The 24,628-nt window shown below is 45.1% G+C and overlaps 1 protein-coding gene across 1 annotated transcript in view; it reads right to left on the reverse strand.

The window, feature by feature from the left end:
• Window positions 1–23,478, reverse strand: part of DTD1 (D-aminoacyl-tRNA deacylase 1) — a 108,082-nt gene extending 84,604 nt beyond the window's left edge. The window contains exons 1-3 of the mRNA XM_060032947.1: window positions 23,337–23,478; window positions 18,048–18,138; window positions 16,089–16,324 (exon numbers count right to left, since the gene is read on the reverse strand). Of these exons, the coding sequence (XP_059888930.1) occupies window positions 16,089–16,324; window positions 18,048–18,138; window positions 23,337–23,379 (370 nt within the window). The 5' untranslated portion in view covers window positions 23,380–23,478. The remainder of the gene's footprint in view (window positions 1–16,088; window positions 16,325–18,047; window positions 18,139–23,336) is intronic.
• Between the last annotated feature and the right edge of the window lie 1,150 nt (window positions 23,479–24,628).

Consider the following 24,628-nt stretch of genomic DNA (forward strand, 5'->3'; position numbering starts at 1 on the left):
GGGCTTTCGTGTTATGCATGTCAGAAGAGCTAAGAAGACATCAGCTGGGATGAAATCATGTGTTTAATTGCAGGCTACAATTAGGAGCAGATTTCAGCTCCTGCACTCCTCAGGGAAGCTGAAGGCAGACTCAGGAGGAAAGGAATTATTTCCGACCTTGAATTTCTGTTGTCAGGATATACGGCATATGCTTCACCGTGTTTATCATTCCAAGTAGCAAGAAATTTATTTTCTTTTCCTGTTTTTCTTCAGTTAAGAACCGAACTATTATCTGAATTTCCATTTGTACGGACAACAAATCCAAAGACATGTTTTGAGAGATCTTAAAATGGTAACATTCTTTTCCAGTCCACATCAAAGAGGAAAGCCCCCAAGAAAAATTACATTGGCCAGGGAAAATAAAAACATTGTTTTAAATAATCTTAAAAGACAGAAACATATCTACAAAACTACATCTAGGCTCCAGTGATGACATAACCAAGTCACTCTTAAATATAAGTCCCACATGTTTCCAGCAGGAAGACTCCCCACTGGAGCCAACCCTGCAGGGTCCAAGGGCTCTACCAGCCCCAAACCAGAGCGCCCCATTTACCTGCAAAGGCTGACTGCCTGCCACCACCCAACGAGAAGCCCTGCCCTGCCTCTCTGTGCCCCAGTCTGTTGCAGGATGACAGCAGGCCGGTAACCACAAGGAGGGTGCACGTGAGTTAGTACAGGCAGGGCACCAGGCCCAGAGCCCAGCAGTCAGCATGCAGGAAACCTGGTCCCTATCACTGCTATCATTCCTACCACTGTCCATGTGGTATATGGGCCAAGGGGCGGGGGGGGGAGTATATGAACAAAAGGTGGGGTGTGGGGGGCGGGGGGGAATAGCAGAAAACGAAACTGAAGAAGATGCTTTTGAAGAAAACTGGGGAGAGCAGAAGACCCTGCACACAAGTGTCCTCTGTTCTCCAGGGCCGGCCCTGCGCAGCTGGGACCCAGCTGGGGCTCGGCCCACCTCCGCAGACGGTCCTGGACACCCGCACCAGACACTGAGCCTCAGGCCCGCCCATCTAAGCTCTCCACCAAAGGCGGCTCCCTCTGCCGTCAGGATGCATCCTCACCGCCCAGGCTTCCTCTCTGTTCTCCTTTCAACCTGTTCTGAGCCTGGGCACGCAGGGGAGAGGGGTTACTGATGGGGACCCCAACATCGAGTGACAGGCTGGGGACCAAGAAATCAAGCAAACGGGTGGAATCGGGGGCTCAAAATAAGCAGGTGGTGAGGCTAGGGCCATGGGGCTGGAGGAGTTTGGTCCCCGTGGGAGTGTGGCCCTGGGGGACGCATGGCGCTAGGGCAGCTCTGTCCGTTCTACAGAGTCCGATTGCTTCCTGGCCCCCGGCTCCCCAGAGAGCTCAGCCCAGCCCAGGGGGGCACCACCACTGGGGTAAGGATCTAGCTCGAGGGGGCCTGGAGAGCAGAGACCAGGGCTCAAGGAATGGCATCTCCTAAGTACCTTGGCTGGGGAAATACTCAGTTGTCAGAAACAAGGTGCATTCCAGGCCCTTTGGATTTCTCAGAGCATGAGGGCCAGGCCCAGGTGGGCACGTCAGAACCACCACCTGACTCCATGCCACATTCAGGGTCACAGAGGCCGCAGAACAGCAACCCTGACCGGAATCTTGAGGCTTCTCCCTGGGCCCAAGTCCCTCCCAACTGCCGGTCTCTGCTTGGCTCTACGGTGGTTCAGGCCTTGGAGGGAGACACCCGCTCTAGGCAGCAGGCATCCGGGGACCAGGACTCCATAGTAAGAGACACTGGGCGACAGGCCCTGTGGCCCAGGATGGAAAGTGCCCCCTCACAGGAAAGTGAGGGCACCTGTCCCCAATGGGGCGTCCCCAATTCCAAACCGCAGACCTAAGAACAGGGGCAGCTTCTGTGCAAACGGACATTAAGATGGTAAATGCCTAGGACCAAAATTAACCCCTTGCTGGGAGGTTAAATTCTCGTCCTAGCTGAAGCTCTGAAGTCACCCAACCTGCACGACAGGGAGGCTCAAGGCAAGGTCATCCCTGACCACCAGCTTTGCTCAGACTTCCCCGGGCTCTGCCGGTGTCCTCGGCGTCCTGCTGCCTGGGATACCTGTGTCCAAGGCTGCCCGGTCTCCTCACTGAGGCGCGAGAGAACGATGCAGTGTCTGAGGCCCTGAGGGGCCCAAGTGGACCTGTGTGTGACAGAGCCAGGCCAGGGCTCTGAAAGAACCTATTCCACCAGGCAGACTCCCCTCCACCGAGAGCAGCTGAGTGAGAAACCAGGGAGGGCAGCTTCTGAGCTCGTCCGGCCACGGGGTCTGATTTCAGACTTTAACTCCTTTAGACTTGAATATGACACAGAACTTAAACCTGATCTGTAACTTTTCCCTGGGACTGTGATAATGGGCGAGGGTTTATAGTTAAGCTCAGGTCCTCTCCATGTCGTTGGCTTTTTATTCTGAGTTTCTCATGTATTTATTATTGGAATATATTAACACCATCACTTCACCTCACTGCAGAACCTCTCGTGTGCTGGGCCGGGCCAAGGCTGGACACGGTTTAGGACACAGACCAGGGAAGAAGTCTTTCACCTTGGGAGCAGAGTGGCCCTGGAGGGGCTTCACAGCAAGGTTCTGACCCAATTCAGGGGCTCTGGGGACAAAAGACACACAGCAGGAGCAGCCTCAGTGTTTAAAGATGGATTCAAAGGACTGAGCCTGTAAACTCTGACCCTCGTCCAGAGGGAGCCTCTGCTCCGGACCACCTGCCATCAGCTCCCGCCACCTCCTGGGCTAGAGCCCCAGGGCTCAAGTGGCCAGCAAGCCCCCCACCCCCATGGACACCTATATATGTAATGGTTCTTGTATCTGTTGTTGAGAAGACAGAGGGAATCCCAAAACGTTTCCCAAGCCTGAAAGCTTGTTCTAACCTGAGGATCAGCATCCGTGGGGAAGTGACTCACTCGGGCTGCTGTGGAGGCGGAAGACCCGCTAGGGAGCTGTCGCGACAATTTGGGTGGGAGGAGAGGCGGCGGCCGGGCCGGGGGCCGCAGACGCCGTGTGTAGCTGCTGGATTCTGTGTGCATGTCAAAGGTCAGGCCCGCGGGAGCTGCTGATGGGGGAAAGAGAAGCCAAGCAAAAGTGAAGTTTGGGGCCTTAAATGCGCCTGTTAGGAAAGAAGACTGAAAGTACGTGAAATATGGACCCAGGAAAAGAAGCCAAATAAACGACACACACAAAAGGTACGCAGAATTTCGAAAGTGAAGATTAAGGGAAAATAATAAAATATCAAACAAAAAAATATAACCAGACTTGATAAATTAAGAGCTAGCTTTCTGAAAAAATATTAAAAACTCTGATAGAGAGCAAAGGGGGAAAATACATCTAACAAACCACAATGAGAAAAGGGTATGATTCTAGATGCAGAGATCATTCTAAATCACCCCACAAAAAAATCTGTACGCCTCCTCCTGATGCATTTGAAACTCCAGACGGATAGGAGACACAGGCAAACTGCCTACAGGGGCTCAAGGGTCCTGGGAATCCTGACCAGGGCCGTGACCAAGGAAGGCCACCCAAAGGGCTGGTCCGACAAGATCTATTAAAACAGATACTTCTGGGGCTTCCCTGGTGGCGCAGTGGTTGAGAGTCCGCCTGCCGATGCGGGGGACACGGGTTCGTGCCCTGGTCCGGGAAGATCCCACATGTCGCGGAGCGGCTGGGCCCATAAGCCATGGCCACTGAGCCTGCACGTCCGGAGCCTGTGCTCCGCAACGGGAGAGGCCACAACAGTGAGAGGCCCGCGTACCGGAAAAAAACAAACAAACAAAAAAACAGATACTTCCTGTTGATTAAGTTGGTCCAGACCAACGGAAAACGATGAAAAGCCTTCCAATTTATCCTGCAAGGCTAGTATTACCCTAATATAAAAACTGGATATACAAAAAAAAAAAAAGCATAGCCCACTTTCGCCTTTGAATACAGAGGCAAAAAACTGTACAGGGACGTGTGGGCAGTTTCTCACAGGCACACACACCAGAGGAACACGGTGCAGTGACCAGTGAAGGGTGAGTCGGCACAGCTCCTAATTAGGAAGGGCATTCACCAGGTTAAAACTTAGAGAAAAAGACACTGGAAAAAAATCAACTCCCCTTCCTTTAAAACTGAAACACTTGGCTAGCAAGGGAAGCTCGCTCCTTTGAACTGGAGAAAGACTATGTGGTGACCTGCTTTTTTCACAGTCGGGTAACGAAGGCACCCTGATGACCTTCCCCGCCTCCCAGGCAGCAGAGCTGACACTTAAAAAGATGGACCGACTGGGCAAACACCTCAGTGATAACTGCTGCAGCAAAGACCAGGGATGAAGATAAAATCAGTGGTCGGGGTGTGTTGGATATCAGGATATTGGCACAGTCTCACAGTATCTCCACACAGGATATTTACACAAAGAGGAAAAGAATAACTTGACCAGAGAGAAATCTGCCAAATAAGCAGACTGATCGACAGCAGGTACCCAGGATCTAATGTACAAGATCACCTCCGTGGTATTCCTGCCAAAACGTACAACCTGAACCTAACGTCGAGAAGACTTCAGGCAAACACATGCTGCGGGACACGGACAGACAAACCGACCAAACAAGCCACCCTTCAAAAGTGGCCACAAAAGACAAGGAAGGACCCAGGAACCGTCACCCCCTGGAAGAGACTAAGGAAGAGACGCAACAACCAAGTGCAACGTGGGTTCTGGACTGGATCCTGGGACCAGGAAAACGACGCCAGTGGGAACACTGGCAGAATTCAAACAAGGTCTGTAGTTCATTCGACAGTGCTTCAGCAAAGTTAATTTCCTGGTCTTATTAAGTGCACTGTGGCCGTGTCAAATATTATCAACAGAAGCTGGAGGAAATACACTATTGTTTTAAATTGGAGTATAATTGCTTTACAATGTTGTGTTAGTTTCTGCTGTACAATGAAGTGAATCAGCTATATGTATACATATATCCCCTCCCTCTTGGACCTCCCTCCCACCCCCCACCCCCAATCCCACCCATCTAGGTCATCACAGAGCACCGAGCTGAGTTCCCTGTGCTATGCAGCAGGCTCCCACTAGCTATTTTACACATGGTAGTGTGTTTACGTCAAACCTAATCTCCCAATTCGTCCCACCCTCCCCTTCCCCCTCTGTGTCCACATCTCCATTCTCTATGTCTGCGTCTCTATTCCTGCCCTACAAATAGGTTCATCTGTACCATTTTTCTAGATTCCACATATATGTGTTAATATATTTGTTTTTCTCTTTCTGACTAACTTCACTCTGTATGAGTCTCTAGGTCTATCCACATCTCTACAAATGACCCAATTTCGTCCCTTTTTATGGCTAATACTCCATTGTACTGGGTTGGCCAAAAAGTTCGTTCAGGCTTGATAACATCTTACAGAAAAACCTGAATGAACTTTTTGGCCAACTCAATTACATGTACCACCACATCTTTATCCATTCCTCTGCTGATGGACATTTAGGTTGCTTCCATGTCCTGGCTATTGTAAATAGGGCTGCAAAGAACACTGGGGTACATGTGTCTTTTTGAATTATGGTTTTCTCAGGGTGTATGCCCAGTAGTGGAACTGCTGGGTCATATGGTAGTTCTATTTTTAGTTTTGTAATGAACCTCCATACTGTTCTCCATAGCAGCTGTATCAATTTACATTCCCACCAAAAGTGTAGGAGGGTTCCCTTTTCTCCACACCCTCTCCAGAAATTATTGTTTGTAGATTTTCTGATGACACCCATTCTGACTGGTGTGAGGTGATACCTCATTACAGTTTTGATCTGCATTTCTCTAATAATTAGTGAGGATGAGCATCTTTTCATGTGCCTCTTGGCCATTGGTATGTCTTCTTTGAAGAAATGTCTAGGTCTTCCGCCCATTTTTCAATTTGATTGTTTTTTTTGATATTGAGCTGCCCAAGCTGTTTGTATATTTTGAAGATGAATCCTTTGTCAGTTGCTTCATTGCAAATATTTTCTCCCATTCTGAGGGTTGTCTTTTCGTCGTTATGGTTTCCTTTGCTGTGCAAAAGCTTTTAAGTTTCATTAGGTCCCATTTATTTATTTTTGTTTTTATTTCCATTACTCTAGGAGGCGGATCAAAAAAGATCTTGCTGTGATTTATGTCAAAGAGTGTTCTTCCTATGTTTTCCTCTAAGAGTTTTATAGTGTCCGGTCTTAACATTTAGGTCTCGAATCCATTTTGAGTTTATTTTTGTGTATGGTGTTACGGAGTGTTCTAATTTCATTCTTTTACATGTAGCTGTCCAGTTTTCCCAGCACCACTTATTGAAGAGACTGTCTTTTCTCCATTCTATATCCTTGCCTCCTTTGTCATAGATTAGTTGACCATAGGTGCATGGGTTTATCTCTGGGCTTTCTATCTTGTTGCATTGATCTATGTTTCTATTTTTGTGCCAGTACCATTTTGTCTTGATTACTGTAGCTTTGTAGTATAATCTGAAGTCAGGGAGTCTGATTCCTCCAGCTCCGTTTTTTCCCCTCAAGACCGCTTTGGCTATTCAGGATCTTTTCTGTCTCCATACAAATTTTAAGATTTTTTGTTCTAGTTCCGTAAAAACTGCCACTGGTAATTTGATAGGGATTGCATTGAATTTGTTAGATTGCTTTGGGTAGTATAGTCATTTTCACAATATTGATTCTTCCAATCCAAGAACATGGTATATCTCTCCATCTGTTGGTATCATCTTTAATTTCTTTCATCAGTGTCTTATAGTTTTCTGCATACAGGTCTTTTGTCTCCCTAGGTAGGTTTATCCTAGGTATTTTATTCTTTTTGTTGCAATGGTAAATGGGAGTGTTTCCTTAATTTCTCTTTCAGATTTTTCATCATTAGTGTATAGGAATGCAAGAGATTTCTGTGCATTAATTTTGTACCCTGAAACTTTACCAAATTCACTGATTAGGTCTAGTAGTTTTCTGGTGGCATTTTTTCTCTATGTATACTATCGTGTCATCTGCAAACAGTGCCGGTTTTATTTCTTCTTTTCCAATTTGTATTCCTTTTATTTCTTTTTCTTCTCTGATTGCCGTGGCTAGGACCTCCAAAACTATGTTGAATAACAGTGGTAGGAGTGGACATCCTTGTCCTGTTCCTGATCTTAGAGGAAATGCTTTCAGTTTTTCACCATTGAGAATGATGTCTGCTGTGGGTTTGTCATATATGGCCTTTATTATCTTGAGGTAGGTTCCCTCTATGCCCACTTTCTGGAGAGTTTTTTATCATAAATGGGTGTTGAATTTTGTCAACAGCTTTTTCTGCATCTATTGAGATGATATTCTTCAGTTTGTTGGTATGGTGTATCACATTGATTGATTTGCGTATATTGAAGAATCCTTGCATCCCTGGGTTAAATCCCACTTCATCATGGTGTATGATCCTTTTAATGTGTTGTTGGATTCTGTTTGCTAGTATTTTGTTGTGGATTTTTGCGTCTATATTCATCAGTGATATTGGTCTGTAGCTTTCTTTTTTTGTAGTATCTTTGTCTGGTTTTGGTATCAGGGTGATGGTGGCCTCATAGAATGTGTTTGGGGGAGTTCCTTCCTCTGCAATTTCTTGGAAGAGTTTGAGAAGGATGGGTGTTACCTCTTCTCTAAATGTTTGATAGAATTCATCTGTGAAGCCATCTGGTCCTGGACTTTTGTTTGTTGGAAGATTTTTAATCAGTTTCAATTTCATTACTTGTGGTCTGTTCATATTTTCTATTTATTCCTGGTTCAGTCTTGGAAGGTTATACCTTTCCAAGAATTTGTCCATTTCTTCCAGGTTGTCCATTTTAGTGGCATACAGTTGCTTGTAGTAGTCTCTTAGGATGCTTTGTATTTCTACGGTGTCTGTTTTTTTTTGTTTTGTTTTGTTTTTGCAGTACGCAGGCCTCTCACTGTTGTGGCCTCTCCCGTTGCGGGGCACAGGCTCGGGACGCGCAGGCTCAGTGGCCATGGCTCACGGGCCCAGCCGCTCCGCGGCATGTGGGATCTTCCCGGGCCGGGGCACGAACCCGTGTCCCCTGCATCGGCAGGCGGACTCTCAACCACTGCGCCACCAGGGAAGCCCTACGGTGTCTGTTTTAACTTCTCCTTTTTCATTTCTAATTTTATTGATTTGAGTCCTCTCTCTTTTTCTTGATGAGTCTGGCTAATGGTTTATCAATTTTGTTTATCTTCTCAAAGAACCAGCTTTTAGTTTTATTGATCTTTGCTGTTGTTTTCTTTGTTTCTATTTCATTTATTTCTTCTCTGATCTTTATGATTTTTCCTTCTGCTAACCTTGGGTTTTGTTTGTTCTTCTTTGTCTAGTTCCTTTAGGAGTAAGGTTAGATTGTTTGAGATTTTTCTTGTTTCTTGAGGTAGGCTTGTATATCTATAAACTTCCCTCTTAGAACTGCTTTTGTTACATCCCATAGGTTTTGGATCATTTTGTTTTCATTGTTATTTGTCTCTAGGTATTTTCTGATTTCCTCTTTGATTCCTTCAGTGATCTCTTGGTTATTCAGTAACGTATTGTTTAGCCTCCATGTGTTTGTGTTTTTTACGGTTTTTTCCCTGTAATTCATTTCTAATCTCATAGCGTTGTGGTCAGAAAAGATGCTTGATATGATTTCAATTTTCTTAAATTTACTGAGGCTTGATTTGTGACCCAGGATGTGACCTATCCTGGAGAATGTTCCGTGAGCACTTGGCAAGAAAGTGTAATCTGCTGTTTTTGGATGGAATGTCCTATAAATATCAATTAAATCCACCTGGTCTATTGTGTCATTTAAAGCTTCTGTTTCCTTATTTATTTTCATTTTGGATGATCTGTCCATTGGTGTAAGTGAGGTGTTAAAGTCCCCCACTATTATTGTATTACTGTCGATTTCCTCTTTTATAGCTGTTAGCACTTGCCTTATGTATTGAGGTGCTCCTGTGTTGGGTGCATATATATTTATAATTGTTATATCTTCCTCTTGGATTGATCCCTTGATCATTATGTAGTGTCCCTCCTTGTCTCTTGTAACATTCTTTATTTTAAAGTCTATTTTGTCTGATATGAGTATGCTACTCCAGCCTTCTTTTGATTTCCATTTGCATGGAATATCTTTTTCCATCCCCTCACTTTCAGTCTGTATGTGTCCCTAGGTCTGAAGTGGGTCTCTTGTAGACAGCATATATATGGGTCTTGTTTTTGTATCCACTCAGCAAGCCTGTGTCTTTTGGTTGGAGCATTTAATCTATTCATGTTTAAGTTAATTATCGATATGTATGTTCCTATGACCATTTTCTTAATTGTTTTGGGTTTGTTTTTGTAGGTCCTTTTCTTCTCTTGTGTTTCCCACTTAGAGAAGTTCCTTTAGCATTTGTTGTAGAGCTGGTTTGGTGGTGCTGAATTCTCTTAGCTTTTGCTTGTCTGTAAAGCTTTTGATTTCTCCATCGAATCTGAATGAGATCCTTGCCAGGTAGAGTAATCTTGGTTGTAGGTTCTTCCCTTTCATCACTTTCAGTGTATCATGCCACTCCCTTCGGGCTTGTAGAGTTTCTGCTGAGAAATCAGCTGTTAACCTTATGGGAGTTCCCTTGTATGTTATTTGTCGTTTTTCCCTTGCTGCTTTCAATAAGTTTTCTTTGTCTTTAATTTTTGCCAATTTGATTACTATGTGTCTCGGCATGTTTCTCCTTGGCTTTATCCTGTATGGGACTCGCTGCGCTTCCTGGACTTGGGTGGCTATTTCCTTTCCCGTGTTAGGGAAGTTTTCGACTATAATCTCTTCAAATATTTTCTTGCGTCCTTTCTCTCTCTCTTCTCCTTCTGGGACCCCTATAATGCGAATGTTGTTGCATTTAATGTTGTCCCAGAGGTCTCTTAGGCTGTCTTCATTCCTTTTCATTCTTTTTTCTTTATTCTGTTCCCCAGCAGTGAGTTCCATCATTCTGTCTTCCAGGTCACTTATCCGTTCTTCTGCCTCAGTTATTCTGCTATGGATTCCTTCTAGTGTAGTTTTCATTTCAGTTATTGTATTGTTCATCTGTTTGTTCTTTAATTCTTCTAGGTCTTTGTTAAACATTTCTTGCATCTTCTCGATCTTTGCCTCCATTCTTTTCCCAAGGTCCAGGATCATCTTCACTCTCATTATTCTGAATTCTTTTTCTGGAAGGTTGCCTATCTCCACTTCATTTAGTTGTTTTTCTGGGGTTTTATCTTGTTCCTTCATCTGCTACATAGACCCTCTGACTTTTCATCTTGTCTATCGTTCTGTGAATGTGGTTTTTGTTCCACAGGCTGCAGGATTGTAGTTCTTCTTGCTTCTGCTGTCTGCCCTCTGGTGGATGAGGCTATCTAAGAGGCTTGTCTCCTTTGTTGCTTTTAATATTTTTTCTTTGAATTTAATTTTTGTTAGTTTGATTAATATGTGTCTCGGCATGTTTCTCCTTGGGGTTATCCATATGGGCCTCTCTGAGCTTCCTGGACTTGTGGGTGACTATTTCCTGTCCCATGTTAGGTTTCTGAATGTAATCTCTTCAAATATTTTCTCAGATCCTTTCTCTTTCTCTTTTCCTTCTGGGACCCCTATAATCTGAATGTTGGTGCGTTTAATGTTGTCCCAGAGGTCTCTGAGACTGTCCTCATTTCTTTTCATTCTTCTTCTTTATTCTGCTCCTCAGTAGTTATTTCCACCATTCTATCTTCCAGCTTACTTATTTGTCCTTCTGCCTCAGTTATTCTGCTATTGATTCCTTCTAGTGTATTTTTCATTTCAGTTATTGTGTTGTTCATCACTATTTGTTTGTTCTTTAGTTCTTCTAGGTCCCTGTTAAACATTTCTTGTATTTTCTCGATCCATGCCCCCATTCTATTTCCGAGATTTTGGATCTTGTTTACTATCCTTACTGTGATTTTTCAGGTAGATTGCCTATTTCCTCTTCATTTATTTGATCTTGTAGGTTTTTACCTTGCTCCTTCATCTGTAACATATTTTTTGTCATCTCATTTTTTTTGATGGGTGGGGCTGTGTTCCTGTGTTGTTGGTTGTTTGGCCTGAGGCACCCAGCAGTGGTGTTTGCAGTCAGTTGGGCAGAGCCAGGTCTTGGTGCCGAGATGAGGACCTCTGAGAGAGCTCACACCGATTAAGATTCTCTGGGGTCTGAGGTTCTCTGTTAGTCCAGAGGTTTGGACTCAGTGCTCCCAGTATAGGAGCTCAGGCCCAATCCCCAGCCTAGGAACCAAGACCCCCTCAAGCCGTGCAGCATGGCAAAACGAAAAGCAACAAAAAGGCTGAGGAGGTCCAGGCTGGAAGAGAAATTCAGGAGTCACCAGCACATGGACGGCTTTTAAGAATTTAATTTTTTTATTTTATTTTATTTTACTTTATTTTATTTTTTATGCAGCTTGAAGGATCCTAGTTCCCTGACCAGAGATCGAACCTGTGCCCCCTGCAATGGAAGTGTGGAGTCCTGGAACATCAGAGAATTCCCTAGATGGCTTTTAAAAGCCATTGGACAAGATGCCCAAGGGCCCAGTGTAAATGAGAAAATTTCAAAGGCCAGAGCCCTCTAATGTTACAAAGCCGAGGAAGTAGGAAGAAGTAACCAAGAACTGAGAAGGGGCAATCGGTGAAGCAGGAGGAAAAGCAGGAGAGTGCGGAGTCCTAAACGCCCAGTGAAGGACTACTGTCCCACAGAGGAGGGAGGAAGCAACAGGACTAAACCTGCTGATGGGCCGCTGAGCTGAGGATGAGAACTAACCTGGCCAAGTGGAGGGCATGGTGCCTTGCCAAGAGCAGCTATAGCAGTGAGAGGGGCAAAGGCAGACTGGAGTGGGATGGGGGCAGACAGCCCTCCACAGACCATGCAGTCAAGTGAAGCAGAGAACTGGGGCAGGAGCTGGAGGTGGGGCTGACAGGCTGTCTCCATGATGGGAGGACCAACAGCAGATCTGCAAGCTGGTGGGGATGGTCTGGGCATGGGGGAGCAAAACTGACTCAGAGACAGAAGAGGGGGCAGAAGAACGTCCCTGCTCAGTCCCTGCACAGGTGAGAGCATGGGGTCAGCCACCTCGAAGGAAGGCAGGCTGGTTCCTGGTGCAGATGCCAGCAGGTGGAGCAGACGGAATTCTGGAAGTTCTCTTCTGAGTGCTTTCGTTTTCTCAGGAAAATGGGAAGTAAGGTCAATAGCTAAGGTGAGGATGGAGCTTTCAGGAGAGAGAACAGTCGAGTGAATGAACAGGCCGATGTATCACAATTGCTGAGCCACCTTGCAGGTCAAGGTCATGACCGTGAGGCCAGTTGATGTGGATGTTGTCTCCAGCCACATTCAGCTGCACGGGCCCAGGGTAGGCTGAAGGCTGGTGTCCTGCCAGGGCTGCAGTTTGTCCCAAAAAACAGTTAAGGGAGGTAAGGAAATATGCTAAGAGTAATTATTATCATGAAACAAAGGCATTATGAATTTATAAATTTAATGCAAATCAAATAAAAATAACAGATTATTTTCTGGAACTAGACAAGCTGATTTTAAAATGCATATAGAAAAATAACAATTAAGAATAGCTAGGGGTGGGCTTCCCTGGTGGCACAGTGGTTGAGAGTCCGCCTGCCGATGCAGGGGACGCGGGTTCGTGCCCTGGTCCGGGAAGATCCCACATGCCGTGGAGCGGCTGGGCCTGTGAGCCATGCCGCTAAGCCTGCGCGTCCGGAGCCTGTGCTCCGCAACGGGAGAGGCCACAACAGTGAGAGGCCCGCGTACCACAAAAATAATAATAATAATAAAGAAGATACAGGTATAGGCAGAAAGAAAATCCTTTCACTGTTGTCACTGTCCAAAGACTTGAAATAACTCAGGATAAAAAGAAAAGTCTGAATCTTTCAGCAGGGGAAATAGGAAGAGTTTACACCCTCCATCCAGCCCTTAACAACAAGTAAGAGAAGCAAATTAAATACACATTTGAAATAAAGTTTCAGTCATTAAAGAGGAAGGGAGTGAAAATTAATGTCTAATTAAACTAACAGCCAAGACATGGAAGCAACCTAAATGTCCACTGGTGATGAAAGGATAAAGAGGATGTGGTCTAGCCACACAGTGGGATACCAGTCAGCCACAAAAGGAGGAGATCCTGCCGTTCGTGACAACATGGATGGACCGTGAGGGCTTTATACTGAGTGAAAAAAGTTAGACAAAGAAAGACACTGTCTGATTTTACTTATATTACAAAACCTAAAAAAAAACAAACCCATAAATACAGAGAAGAGACTCGTGGTTGCCAAAGTTGGAGGGTGCAGGTACAAAAGGTACAATCTTCCAGTTAGAAGATAACTAAGTTCTGGGGATGTGAGGTACAGCATCCTTACCTTAACTGTCAACCCACGTGAGGTGATGGCTGTTAACTTATCGTGGTGATCATTTCACAATATATGTGTATATCAAATCACCATATTGTACAACTAAAACTAATGGAGTGTTAGAGGTCAATTATACCTCAATAAAACTGGAAAGTTTTTAAAATTTTTTAGGGTTAGGGTTAAATGTTTTAATTTTCGAATTAAACTCCTTTAAGTCTTAAAGTCACTAAAGAGGTCCTGAAAATCCTAAAAGAAAGAAAACGTATTTAGCAGTTTGTGTTCCATCTTCCCTCCAGGTCACAGAGGCCTTTCCGTACCGGAGCTGGAAGCCAGAATCTCAAAATTTACCAAAAGACAGCAAGCACGTAAAACACGCTCCCTGCACTTGGTTCCACTAGAGACCATAAAGGAGATAAAAGGCGAAGAGTGAGTGAGGCCCTGGGAAATCACTGCAGTGCCTCTGAAAGCCCAAAGGAGCAGAAAATAAATTCTGATGAAAACCCGTGGCATAATTCATGTTGATTTTTCATCAAAATGACCAGAGGTATCATATCCCATGAGCTTAAATTCTGATCCATTATAAAATTATACTGTTTGCAGTACATTGCTTCAGGCACTTCATATAATTACCTGGATGGAATACAGATTTTTTTCAAAACGTAAAAGGTGTTTTTAGGAACACAAAGCACTGAATAATAAAACGCTCCTCTTTAAGGCTTTAGACGAAAGTGGTTTTGTTTTCACTCAAGCATTCCTTCACGACCATCACTGTTCTCCCATGGAAAGGGCCCTCACCTGTGCTTTCATGATATTCCTTTTTTTATACATAAATTGATTTATTTTTGCCTGTGTTGGGTCTTCGTTGCTGCGCGCAGGCTTTCTCTAGTTGCGGCGAGCAGGGGCTACTCTCCGTTGCGGTGTGCGGGCTTCTCATTGCGGTGGCTTCTCTTGTTGCAGAGCATGGGCTCTAGGCATGCAGGCTTCAGTAGTTGCGGCACGTGGGCTCTAGAGCACAGGCTCAGTAGTTGTGGCACATGGGCTTAGTTGCTCTGCGGCATGTGGGATCTTCCCGGACCTGGGCTCGAATCCGTGTCCCCTGCACTGGCAGGTGGATTCTTAACCATTGCACCACCAGGGAAGCCTTTCATGATATTCCTTCTGCTCATCCTTCAAAGGACTTCAGTGCATCCCCAAATATGTCTGAGATTACTCAGAAATGGGATGATTCTATAAACATCAAGCAGAGAAGGCAATGCTGGCAGCATTAATCCTTGTCTCAACCAAGAAAAATTATTATTCAAAGCACTTGACTTAATGGCTAATTCTGGGAAGAACCTTGTTTGCAGCAAAGCCACGACGGACAGAGGACCCCAGTGGACATCCACGATCGGACGTGTCAATGGAGTTCTAAACTTCGATGCTCCCAGAAGAAGCGAATATATTCTGCTCTACCAGGACCCAAGTAAAGAGCAGGATTTGATTTAAGGCGGGAGGGTCCTGATCACATAGAATCCATTTGTCCTGCTGGCAAATGGACACCTGACACAAGTAAGAGGAGAATAAAAAGAAAGGAAATACCAGTGGGGGCTGGAACATCACTCCTCAGAACACAGAGCCACCTGAGGAGCTGACGACCCTCAGAGATGTGGGGCTCTGCTACAGAGCTCCAAAGTCATGTCGTGACTTTTATTACTTATGGTTGAAAACAGGCCCGATAACAAAGGGACCTGGGTTTGTCAAACCCACTGAGAGAAAGTTAAAGTGTAGGAAACACTACAGAGTCAACTATTAACAACTACTCAACAGCTACGAGAGTCCGACAGCAGCAGGAGCAGCCGCAGTCAGACTCGGAAGCAGACATCCTGCTGAGCAAGTTCACACCCTGAGGTGCGTCACCAAAGGAGGCTCAAAACGCTTCCCAGTAACTCTGAAGGAAAAGCACACTAGGAACATGAAAACAGACTAGAAACACCCCCTCTTGAGAAGATTCATGAGTTCCGATTCATAATCCTCCCACAAACCAGGCCCACGCTTCTCAGGCGTTTTCTAGGCTTAATCTTGATCAGTCAGGCTAGGCTGGCAGTCCCCGAGACAAGCCGTTAAGCCTACACTGTCCAAATGACAGCCGAGGGCCACACACGGCCACCAGGCGCTGGACATGTGGCTGGTCTGAATCGAGATGCACTGTGAGAATGAAAGACCTCAGTAAGAAGAAGGAACGTGAGTTACCTCATTAATAACTCTTTACACTGACGACAGGGTGAAATCAGAATATTGTGGATATCCTGGGCTAAATGAATTACAGTTTTAAAATTAATTTCACTTGTTTCTTTTTCTTTTTTTTAATATGGCTCCTAGAAATTTAAAATGACACATGGCTCCCACTGGCGTCTGGCAGGTGTATTTCTCTGTTGGGCAGGATAAGCAACCGAAATGAACCACCACTATATCAAGCACACTGCTGGGTTGCTAAACATTCCAAATGTGGACAGAAGAATAAAGAAGGGTAAACGGTACTGGGGCATTCAGAGGACACGCACAAGAGCGGCGGCGGCAGCGGCCCTTATGCTGTTTTAAGAAAGTAATAAGCGTAAACAGTGAACTTTCTGGAAAAGGAAATGTTGCATCTGCAGATTGCCTTTCCCCTGCCAGGAAGTGTCCAGGGGACGCCCTCCTGGGCGCTGGGCTCCCGCCTACCTTTGACAAGCTCCGGCCGGTATGCCTTGCGTAGCTGCTCCAGGAAGCCATTGTAGAAGCCCTCCGCCTGCTCTGAGGGCATCGCCAGGTGGAAATCGGGCTTGTTCCCCTTGAGGACGCACTGCAGGGTGAACTGGCTGATGCACAGCACCTCGTACTGTTTGTCCATCACGCTCTTCGACCAGTGTTTCCCACCTTCATCCTCAAACACACGCAGGTTTAAGATCTTCCGGACCCTGGGGGAAAACAGGGGTGAGCGCTACCTGAAGAATCATAAGCCCCCCAGACACACCCACACCCCCAGATGTCACAAGTACCCTGCTGACTAGGGACACTGTGCTGGCTCCATCACTTACAGCAGGGGTGACCACAGGCAAGTTACTTTCTACTCTGTGCCTCAGTTTCTGCATCTGTAATAGGGGTAATAATAGTCCCACCTCTTAGCGTTGATGGGCGATTTGCTTTTTTTTTTTTTTTTTTGTCAGCCCCTCCAATTCACAGCAGCTTCCGGTGGGAACCGGATGTGTCAAAACATGGGCTCAATTCTGATTTTTTACAGAATTCCATCTTTACACTGGAATAAATGATGCCCTGCTTTTATACCCTTTCTTGGAACTTCTCAAAATGAACAATTCAGCAAATACCCTGGAGAAAACTCATGGTCATTGCAGATATGCAAAACGATCTGGGGAAAGACACCTTGACAACTATGTCACATGCTCCTTATGCCCCAGCGGGGCTTTCCCTATACACGTGGATGACAAAGGACAGCCACCCTGGCAAGGAGGAGGACCAGGTAGCATTTATAAGATCAGACTTGAGACGAATGACAAAGAACTACCTCCGTGAAAGGTGCAATTCCACCATTTGAAGCCACCTTTCTGGATGATGTTGAAGACATGTTCAAAGCCTGAACAAATACTCATTCGCCGACACCTTACATGGGAACCCTCTGCGGTGGGCGCTATTCATCACCCCTTCTCCACAGCGCGTCTGCCTTATGCTGAGTCATTGCTCTTAACCAAGTTAGGTACTAGCTCTCCATTTTGTCAGCGCCACGGAGAGATTCAGACCAGTCCCCCGGCTTTTAACCACTACACCACTTCGCTCCCTCTTTGCGAATCCAGGGGACAGCTTTTAAAATACCAACATCCGTGAGTGTTATTGAACTAGTCATCAACACCTCAGCGGGAGCTTGGTTCCAAGTCTGGTTTTCAACCTAATACAAAAGGGACAACTGGGCAACCGTCACATGTAGGCTCTGGGCACCAGGGGCAGAGAAAATGGATCCAAGCATCTGAAGTACATGTGCAAAGTGGTGCGGGGGAGAGTGAACATGAGGAGGGGAGGCTGCCTGTACTAAGGGCCAAGAGCAATGACAAACCTCCCACCTTAGTAAAAAGAGCACTGGCTTCCAGGCCAGGCGGCCTAGGTTCTAACCTGGAGTCAGGCTTTTTGCTAAGGACGTGTGTATGACCTTCGGCAGGTAATATAACCTCTCTGAGCTCCAGATCCTATTGTGAACGGTGAACAACTGGGCATTCTTAACATGTGTAAACAGTGCCCAGATCATACTGCTCAAACTGAAAACATAACACATTCCTATGAGAAGAGGCTTGGTTTTCACACCAAGGGAATGGTTCAAGGCTGCAGCAGCAAATAGGGACAGAGGCTAAGTTGTGGTCCTGCCCTGTCGCTGACTTACTGGGTGATGGCTCTTCCTCGCTCTCCCCATCTGTGACACAGAAATAACCACACTGCCTCAAAAGGGACATGGGTAAAACTGACAGAGTCTCACTTTATAGGAGCAAAATACTATGGAAGTTCCATATATATATATATATATATATATATATATATATATATATATGTATAATTTATTTAAATAGCTAGCCAGCCAGCCAGATGACCAGCACATGTCCCACTAGAAAGGCAGTGACGTGGAAATCCGCCTCTTACATGTGCTCCAGTTCCTTCTGCGTATCTTCCAGGGAAATACCCAGCAACACACAGATGCCCCGTCCAATGGCACTTATCTGTTCTCCACCAACTGGAAAGGAAACAAAAGGGAAAAGAGACAAAAGGGAAATGAAACAAAAGGGAAAAGCAAACAGGTGCCGTGAAGCACATATGAGCATCCACAGGAAAGTTTGAACATCATACATACTTCTCGTAACTTCTTTGCGAAAGTCAGTAGGTACTGAAACGTGAAAGGGGTTACGTCGATGCAGTATGATAATCATACTTTGTCCATTCTGACTTTACATTTGGAATGAATGAGTTGTAAAGTGAACAACCATTACGCGGGATTTTCAGGCCACGTTTTCATCTGTGCTACCTTGGTTGAGACCCCTGAAACTTTCTATGAGTTTGCCCGTCTGTAACAACAAAAGTTTTTCTCCCCAGAGAATCCAGCTCAGCTATGGTAATTCTCAAAAAGGAGATGCCTGCTCTTCTTGGAAATCAGCAAACCTGATAACATGCACAATGGAAAACATTTATGTCATAAAAATAAAGAAATGATTTCTCTACTTACTGCAGAAAAGATAAATATATCATACATAAAAAACACAGTTTAAAAGTTAAGCTTCCAGGGGCTTCCCTGGTGGCACAGTGGTTAAGAATCCGCCTGCCAACGCAGGGTACACGGGTTTGAGCCCTAGTCTGGGAAGATCCCACGTGCCACGGAGCAACTAAGCCTGTGCGCCAAGACTACTGAACCTGTGCTCTAGAGCCCGTGAGCCACAGCTACTGAGCCTGCACGCCTAGAGCCTGTGCTCGGCAACAAGAGAAGCCACCGCAATGAGAAGCCTGCGCACCACAACGAAGAGTAGCTCCCGCTTGCTGCAACTAGAGAAAGCCCGCACACAGCAATGAAGACCCAGCACGGCCAAAAATAAAATATTAATTAATTAATTAATTAAAAATAAATGAATAAACTTTTAAAGAAATAAAAGTTAAACTTCAAGTCAGCAAACTTCTATTATTTCCCAGTTTATTACTAAGGTTGCATTCTAAGCCAATGACCTCCAAATCATTTTGAGCGATGCACCCCATGCATAAAAAAAATTCTTTGAACATAGATTCCTATTCCAAACATTTGCATAGGTATTTAGCGTCAAATGTACACTCTACTACCACTAGACAGTATCTCAGTGCTGGCACAGTACTTAGGTCAAGACACATCATTATGGTGGTGAAACTAAATCCATATTTCAAATGTTAATCTTCATAATTTTCAATTTTTTTGGCCAACTTTTTGCCAAAGCTCATTGATTACTGATGTTTGGTTATTTTATCGTATACTGACCTAATGTTCCAATCAGGAGAAAGGTCAACTCTGCCATTTTCTTGTTATTTGCTTCTGCTAGGTAATAATATTTACAAATATACCCAACAAGGCATCACAGACTGTTCCATGTTGCCACATCCTGCAAACTAAGGGAAGAGTGAGAAACCCTCTCCCTGCAGGTGTCTGACAAGGGACCATCTGACAGACACGAGGCGAGCACGAGCATCAGTTTGTTCCTGAAATAACTCTTTTTTAAAGAACATTTACTGATTTATTTACTTTGGCTGAGCCGGTCTTAGCTGCGGCACGCAGGATCTTAGTTGCGCCACGCAGGATCTTAGTTGCGCCATGCGGGATCTAGTTCCCTGACCATGGATCGAACCCAAGCCCCCTGCATTGGGACCACAGAGTCTTATCGCTAGACCACCAGGGAAGTCCCTGAAATAATTCTTATTAAAGCTTAACTTCTCTTAGTTTTATGATTAAGAAAACACAAGTATTTTAGTATTTCCTTCCGTGCTGCTTTTTTTATAATGGACTATGAGTGATTTACTATCCTTTGAGCCACTGACTCAAAATCTGAAACAGAAATCAGCTATCCTGACATAAGCAGTAAACAACTGGGGTTGCTTGCCTGTTTGCAGTGCTTTAGAAAACTGTGGCTCTATTTGTTCTTTAAGTAAGTCAATATTATTTTCTTATAATATCAAGATATTTTTAAAATTTTCCCCAGGGTATATTTTAAAAACTTAAAAAAGAATGATGGTTGAACTATGTCCACCATTAAAAGTAATGCACATGCAGTATAGAAAAACTTTAAAAAATAAAAGAAACAGGAAAGCAAAAAGAACAACCGAAGAGAAGCACTTCAGTATGTTACTGATTTCCTTCTGATATTTCCTCTATTCACAGATTTTACTTCATATTTGTTCTCAACTACCATAGTAATATTGTGTATAAATTTTTGTGTCTCATCTTTTTTAACATCTCACAAGGATTTTTCCACATTATGAGCTTTTTCCTAAGCATCTTTTAATAGTTGCAGCCCATCCAGTGGAACATTTGCATTCCATCCATGGATGGACTAACCATCCTGTTTGGCTGGATAAATGGCTTGTTTTAAAATTTTTCACTTCAATAAGTAACACTGTGGTGAAAATCTTTATACACTAAAGTTTTGGGGTTTTTTAAATATACTTTCATGTATAGAGTAGTTTTAGGTTCACAGCAAAACTGAACAGAGGGCACAGAGATTTCCCATATACCCTCAGCCCCACATGCAGTCTCCCCACTATCAACGTCCCCCTCCAGATGGTACATTTGTTCCAAATGATGAACCTACACTGACACCTCATTATCACTCCAAGTCCACAGTTTACCACAGCTCACTCTTGGTGTTGGACATTCTATCTGTTTGGACAAATGTAATGACACGTATCCACCATGACAGTATCGTACAGAGTAGTTTCACTGCCCTAAGGATCCTGTGTGCTCCACCTGTTCACCCCTCTAAAGCTTCTTCTATAATTAGGATTATCTTCTTAGAATAGATTCTCAAAAATAGAATCACTATTTGAAGTGATTCAAATCATATTTGAACAGTTTCAATATTTTTATAATGTGGTATTATCCTAATAAGAAATGAATTATGCACCAAAGCCTTGAGATGACACAATTCGCTCTCTTATTTTGGAGAAGTTTTGTCCCTCCTTCAGGCAGAAGAATTAGGAGGTTAAAGGGATGTTTTATTATAGACAAATGGATTTCCAAGGGGAAAAACTTGAGAATCACCATTTTAGACAAAAGGTCACAGGGCTAGAAGAGACCTGAGCTATTTGGTCAATGTTTATTTGACACCACGTATAGTGGCATCACCCAAGACTTCCTCTTTGAGAAGAATTCACCAGCTCACAAATTAACGCATTCAAACCCAACCAATCTCTTCCCAACATTCTATGATTCTATTCAGATTTCGGCTTATAAAGCTGAGTGATGGACATGGGGGTTATTGTACTATTCCATGTGTGTAACCACATGAATATGTTTGAAGTGTTCTGTCATAAAGCTTTTAAAATTAGATTATCATAATAACCATGCTAAGGCATCAAATGTGCCTGACCAAGCTCATCAAGTGAGCCTGCCACGTAATATGTGACTCTTAATACTGTCCCACCTATAAAACTGGAAGTGACATTTTAGAACCTTTGAAATAAAATGCCATTCGAGAAAGGCCACATGGAAGTGAAGCCTGTCAGTCACATTCTAAAGGAATCAGAAAACCTCTCCCCATTACAATACAAGTAGAAGGCAAGGCTAACTCAAAGTTTCCTCCAGCACCGTGGGAGAATTCCATCTTATTAACACCTTCAGACAGTTAATTTGTTGTTTTTAACTAAAAGCATACAACTTAAATAGTAAAGTAAGATCATTCAAACTATTCAGCTAATCTCACAGAAATGTGTTTTTGATATTCCAGATCAGCACAATGGAGAGTTCTCCATTCTGATCAAAACTTACATTCTCCAAAGTCTGTTCACTGGCCATCATGACCACATAGGGCAGGCTGCAAGATTCTTCTCAAAAAAAGCAAGAAAATCTTTTCATCTATGAATTTTCCCAGTTTTAGTGAAGTTACATATTAACTAAAATACTAAAAAAAAAAAAGCCCACTTTGTTTTAAAATTTCATAAATCCCAGAGCTATACTATTCCCTATTACTCCAGGACGATATCCAAAATCACTTATCAGAACAGCTTAGAAATCATTAGCCAGGACTGAAAAGTAGAATCTCGGATCTAAATATATGGTTTTACTGAGTTTGATTGTTTCTTTAGGGGATTTTGTTGTTTCGTTCTTAGATTTCTACTCTCCTGGACATAGAAACACACATTTGGTATAGGCTTGAAGGAAAGGATATCTAGAACTACTTGAACTGAAACAATATTAGAATTCTGCCAATAAAAATAGGAAAGACTAGAAGACAATGTAAAGTTAATCATTCAAAAAAATTTTAACATCTATACTATCTTCACTCGAGGTTTTTTTTAAATTGGAGTATAGTTGCTTTACAATGTTGTGTTAGTTTCTGCTGTACAGCAAAGTGAATCAGCTATATGTGTATATATATCCCCTCTTTTTTAGATTTCCTTCCCATTTAGGTCACCACAGAGCACTGAGTAGAGTTCCCTGTGCTGTACAGTAGGCTCTCATTAGTTATCTATTTTATACATAGTATCAATAGTGTAGGTATATATATGTCAATCCCCATCTCCCAATCCATCCCACCCACCCCTTCACCCTTGGTGTCCATTCGTTTGTTCTCTACCTCTGTGTCTCTATTTCTGCTTATCTTGGCTTGAGCTTTTAAAAGGACTTCCTTCTACCTATTAATCATCTGGACCCCTGATGTTCAAACTAGACCGCAGTGTTCAAGCCATGACTGATGGTTGCGTGGCTCGGTTCACATGAAACTGGTGGAAAAGAGAAACATCTCATCCTGGATCCCCTGGGTTCCCACCCGGGTCACGTGGGCAGACACGGTCAGAACCCACCCCTACGAGCACCTGTCACGAGCGGGCACCTTAGGGGAGTCAAGCTCCAGGTGAACCGGGACACGGAGAAAACCGGCAAGAAAGGGAGACGCGGGGCAGAAGGCTGGGGAAGGGGTGTGTGCCCCGGAAACGCTCCCACGCGTCGTCTGTTTAACACCGCGTGGAAGGGCGGGCCGGGGGATGCTCGGGGGACGCTCGGGGGATGCGGGAGGCCACCTGCGCTCCGGACTAAAGGAAACGCTGCAGAAGACGACGAGGCGCGGTCACCGCGACACTAAGCGTAGACCCTGCAGCCCGTGGACGGCGCCCCGGGACGGCGGGGACTCGGGGCGGCGGGGGCCGGGCTCGCGCGTGGCCGGCGGCGGCCCGGGGGCGACCAGCCCGGCCCGGCCCCGCCCGACTGACCTGTGACGCTGGCCCGGGTGACGCGCTGCACCACGGCCTTCATGGCGACGGCTGGGGCGAGCGGGGCGGCGCCGCGCGGCTTCCGGCCTCGGGACTCCGCGGGCTGCGCAGCTGCCCGCGCCCTCTGCCGGGGACACCTGGAAGCGCGCTCCGACCCCCTGAACCCACGAGTCGACGGCCCGCCCACGTCGGCCACGCCCACCACAGGTTGGTCCCGCCCATCTGAGCCCTCGGTGTGGCCCCGCCCCCGCGAGAGGCCCCGCCCGCTCTAGGTCCGGCCCCGCCCACTCTTGGTCATGTCCCCCGTTCAGCTAGATGAGCCCCGCCCGGACGCTGGAGTCCCGCAACCCCCTTCCCCGTCCCCACACCCCAGCCCGACTCACTGGTGCCCAGACAGTAGTTTCTGCCCCAGTTTCTTTTCACAAACCCCGGCCTGAGAGACAGTCATCCCTGAATCCCAGCTTTGTCCTGAATACTAATCCTAATCGTGTGCCTCCTTCCGTGTTTCCACCCTTCTGCCCCCAGATTCTCCCAAATTCTTTTTCCCTTGTTTTCCTGCCTCTGTAACTCCTCAGAAACCAGACAGGAGAGTATCTGCTGCCTAAAATAGCCATTTAACTGTTTAGGTATTCATTTGACCTAGCCGCGTCCTGGCAGTGCGCAGATATGTGATTCTGTAATTGTAATTCCTCCTCTAATACTGATACTTGGCCCCTCTCCCAGACTTGTTAGAAGATTTGAATAATATATACTGTGCAAAAGTGTTAGAAATCTGCAAAGGACTGTACAAGTATTACCCTAACAAATTATTATCACTGCTAAAAACAAGCCCTTCTCAGTGTGTCTTCTTCTTACAGCCTAATAGTGCTGGTGGGTGTAGAGGGAGGGAGTTGAGGATGTTCCCGAACCAAACTTGGGTCTGCTCTACCCTGCTTTTCCTCCTGGCACCTCAGAAATGGCAGTTGGTTTGTGGCCTTTTTGTGTCTTATTGTTCATAACTGCCCCTGTGACTGCGCATGGGTGCAGTTATCTGCAGTCTCTTATAGTTTCTTTGTATCGGTTGCTGTAGGAAATGTTTGTCCAGGTGCAAGCGTTCAGGTAGAGGGTCCCAGGTCCCCACCCTTCTGTCCTGAAACAGGTCATAAATGTGAGAGGTGCCCTATCTGTACTGGGAGGGAGGGAGCAGCCTTATCTCCAAAGACAAAAGCACACCAAGAAGAATCTGAACCAACAGGCCTTGCTAAATTTCCCCCAGTTTACTCTGCCTACCTCATATTCCTTAACCTATCATG

This window comes from Delphinus delphis, chromosome 15, assembly GCF_949987515.2.
Source record: "Delphinus delphis chromosome 15, mDelDel1.2, whole genome shotgun sequence".
NCBI classification, from domain to species: domain Eukaryota; kingdom Metazoa; phylum Chordata; class Mammalia; order Artiodactyla; family Delphinidae; genus Delphinus; species Delphinus delphis.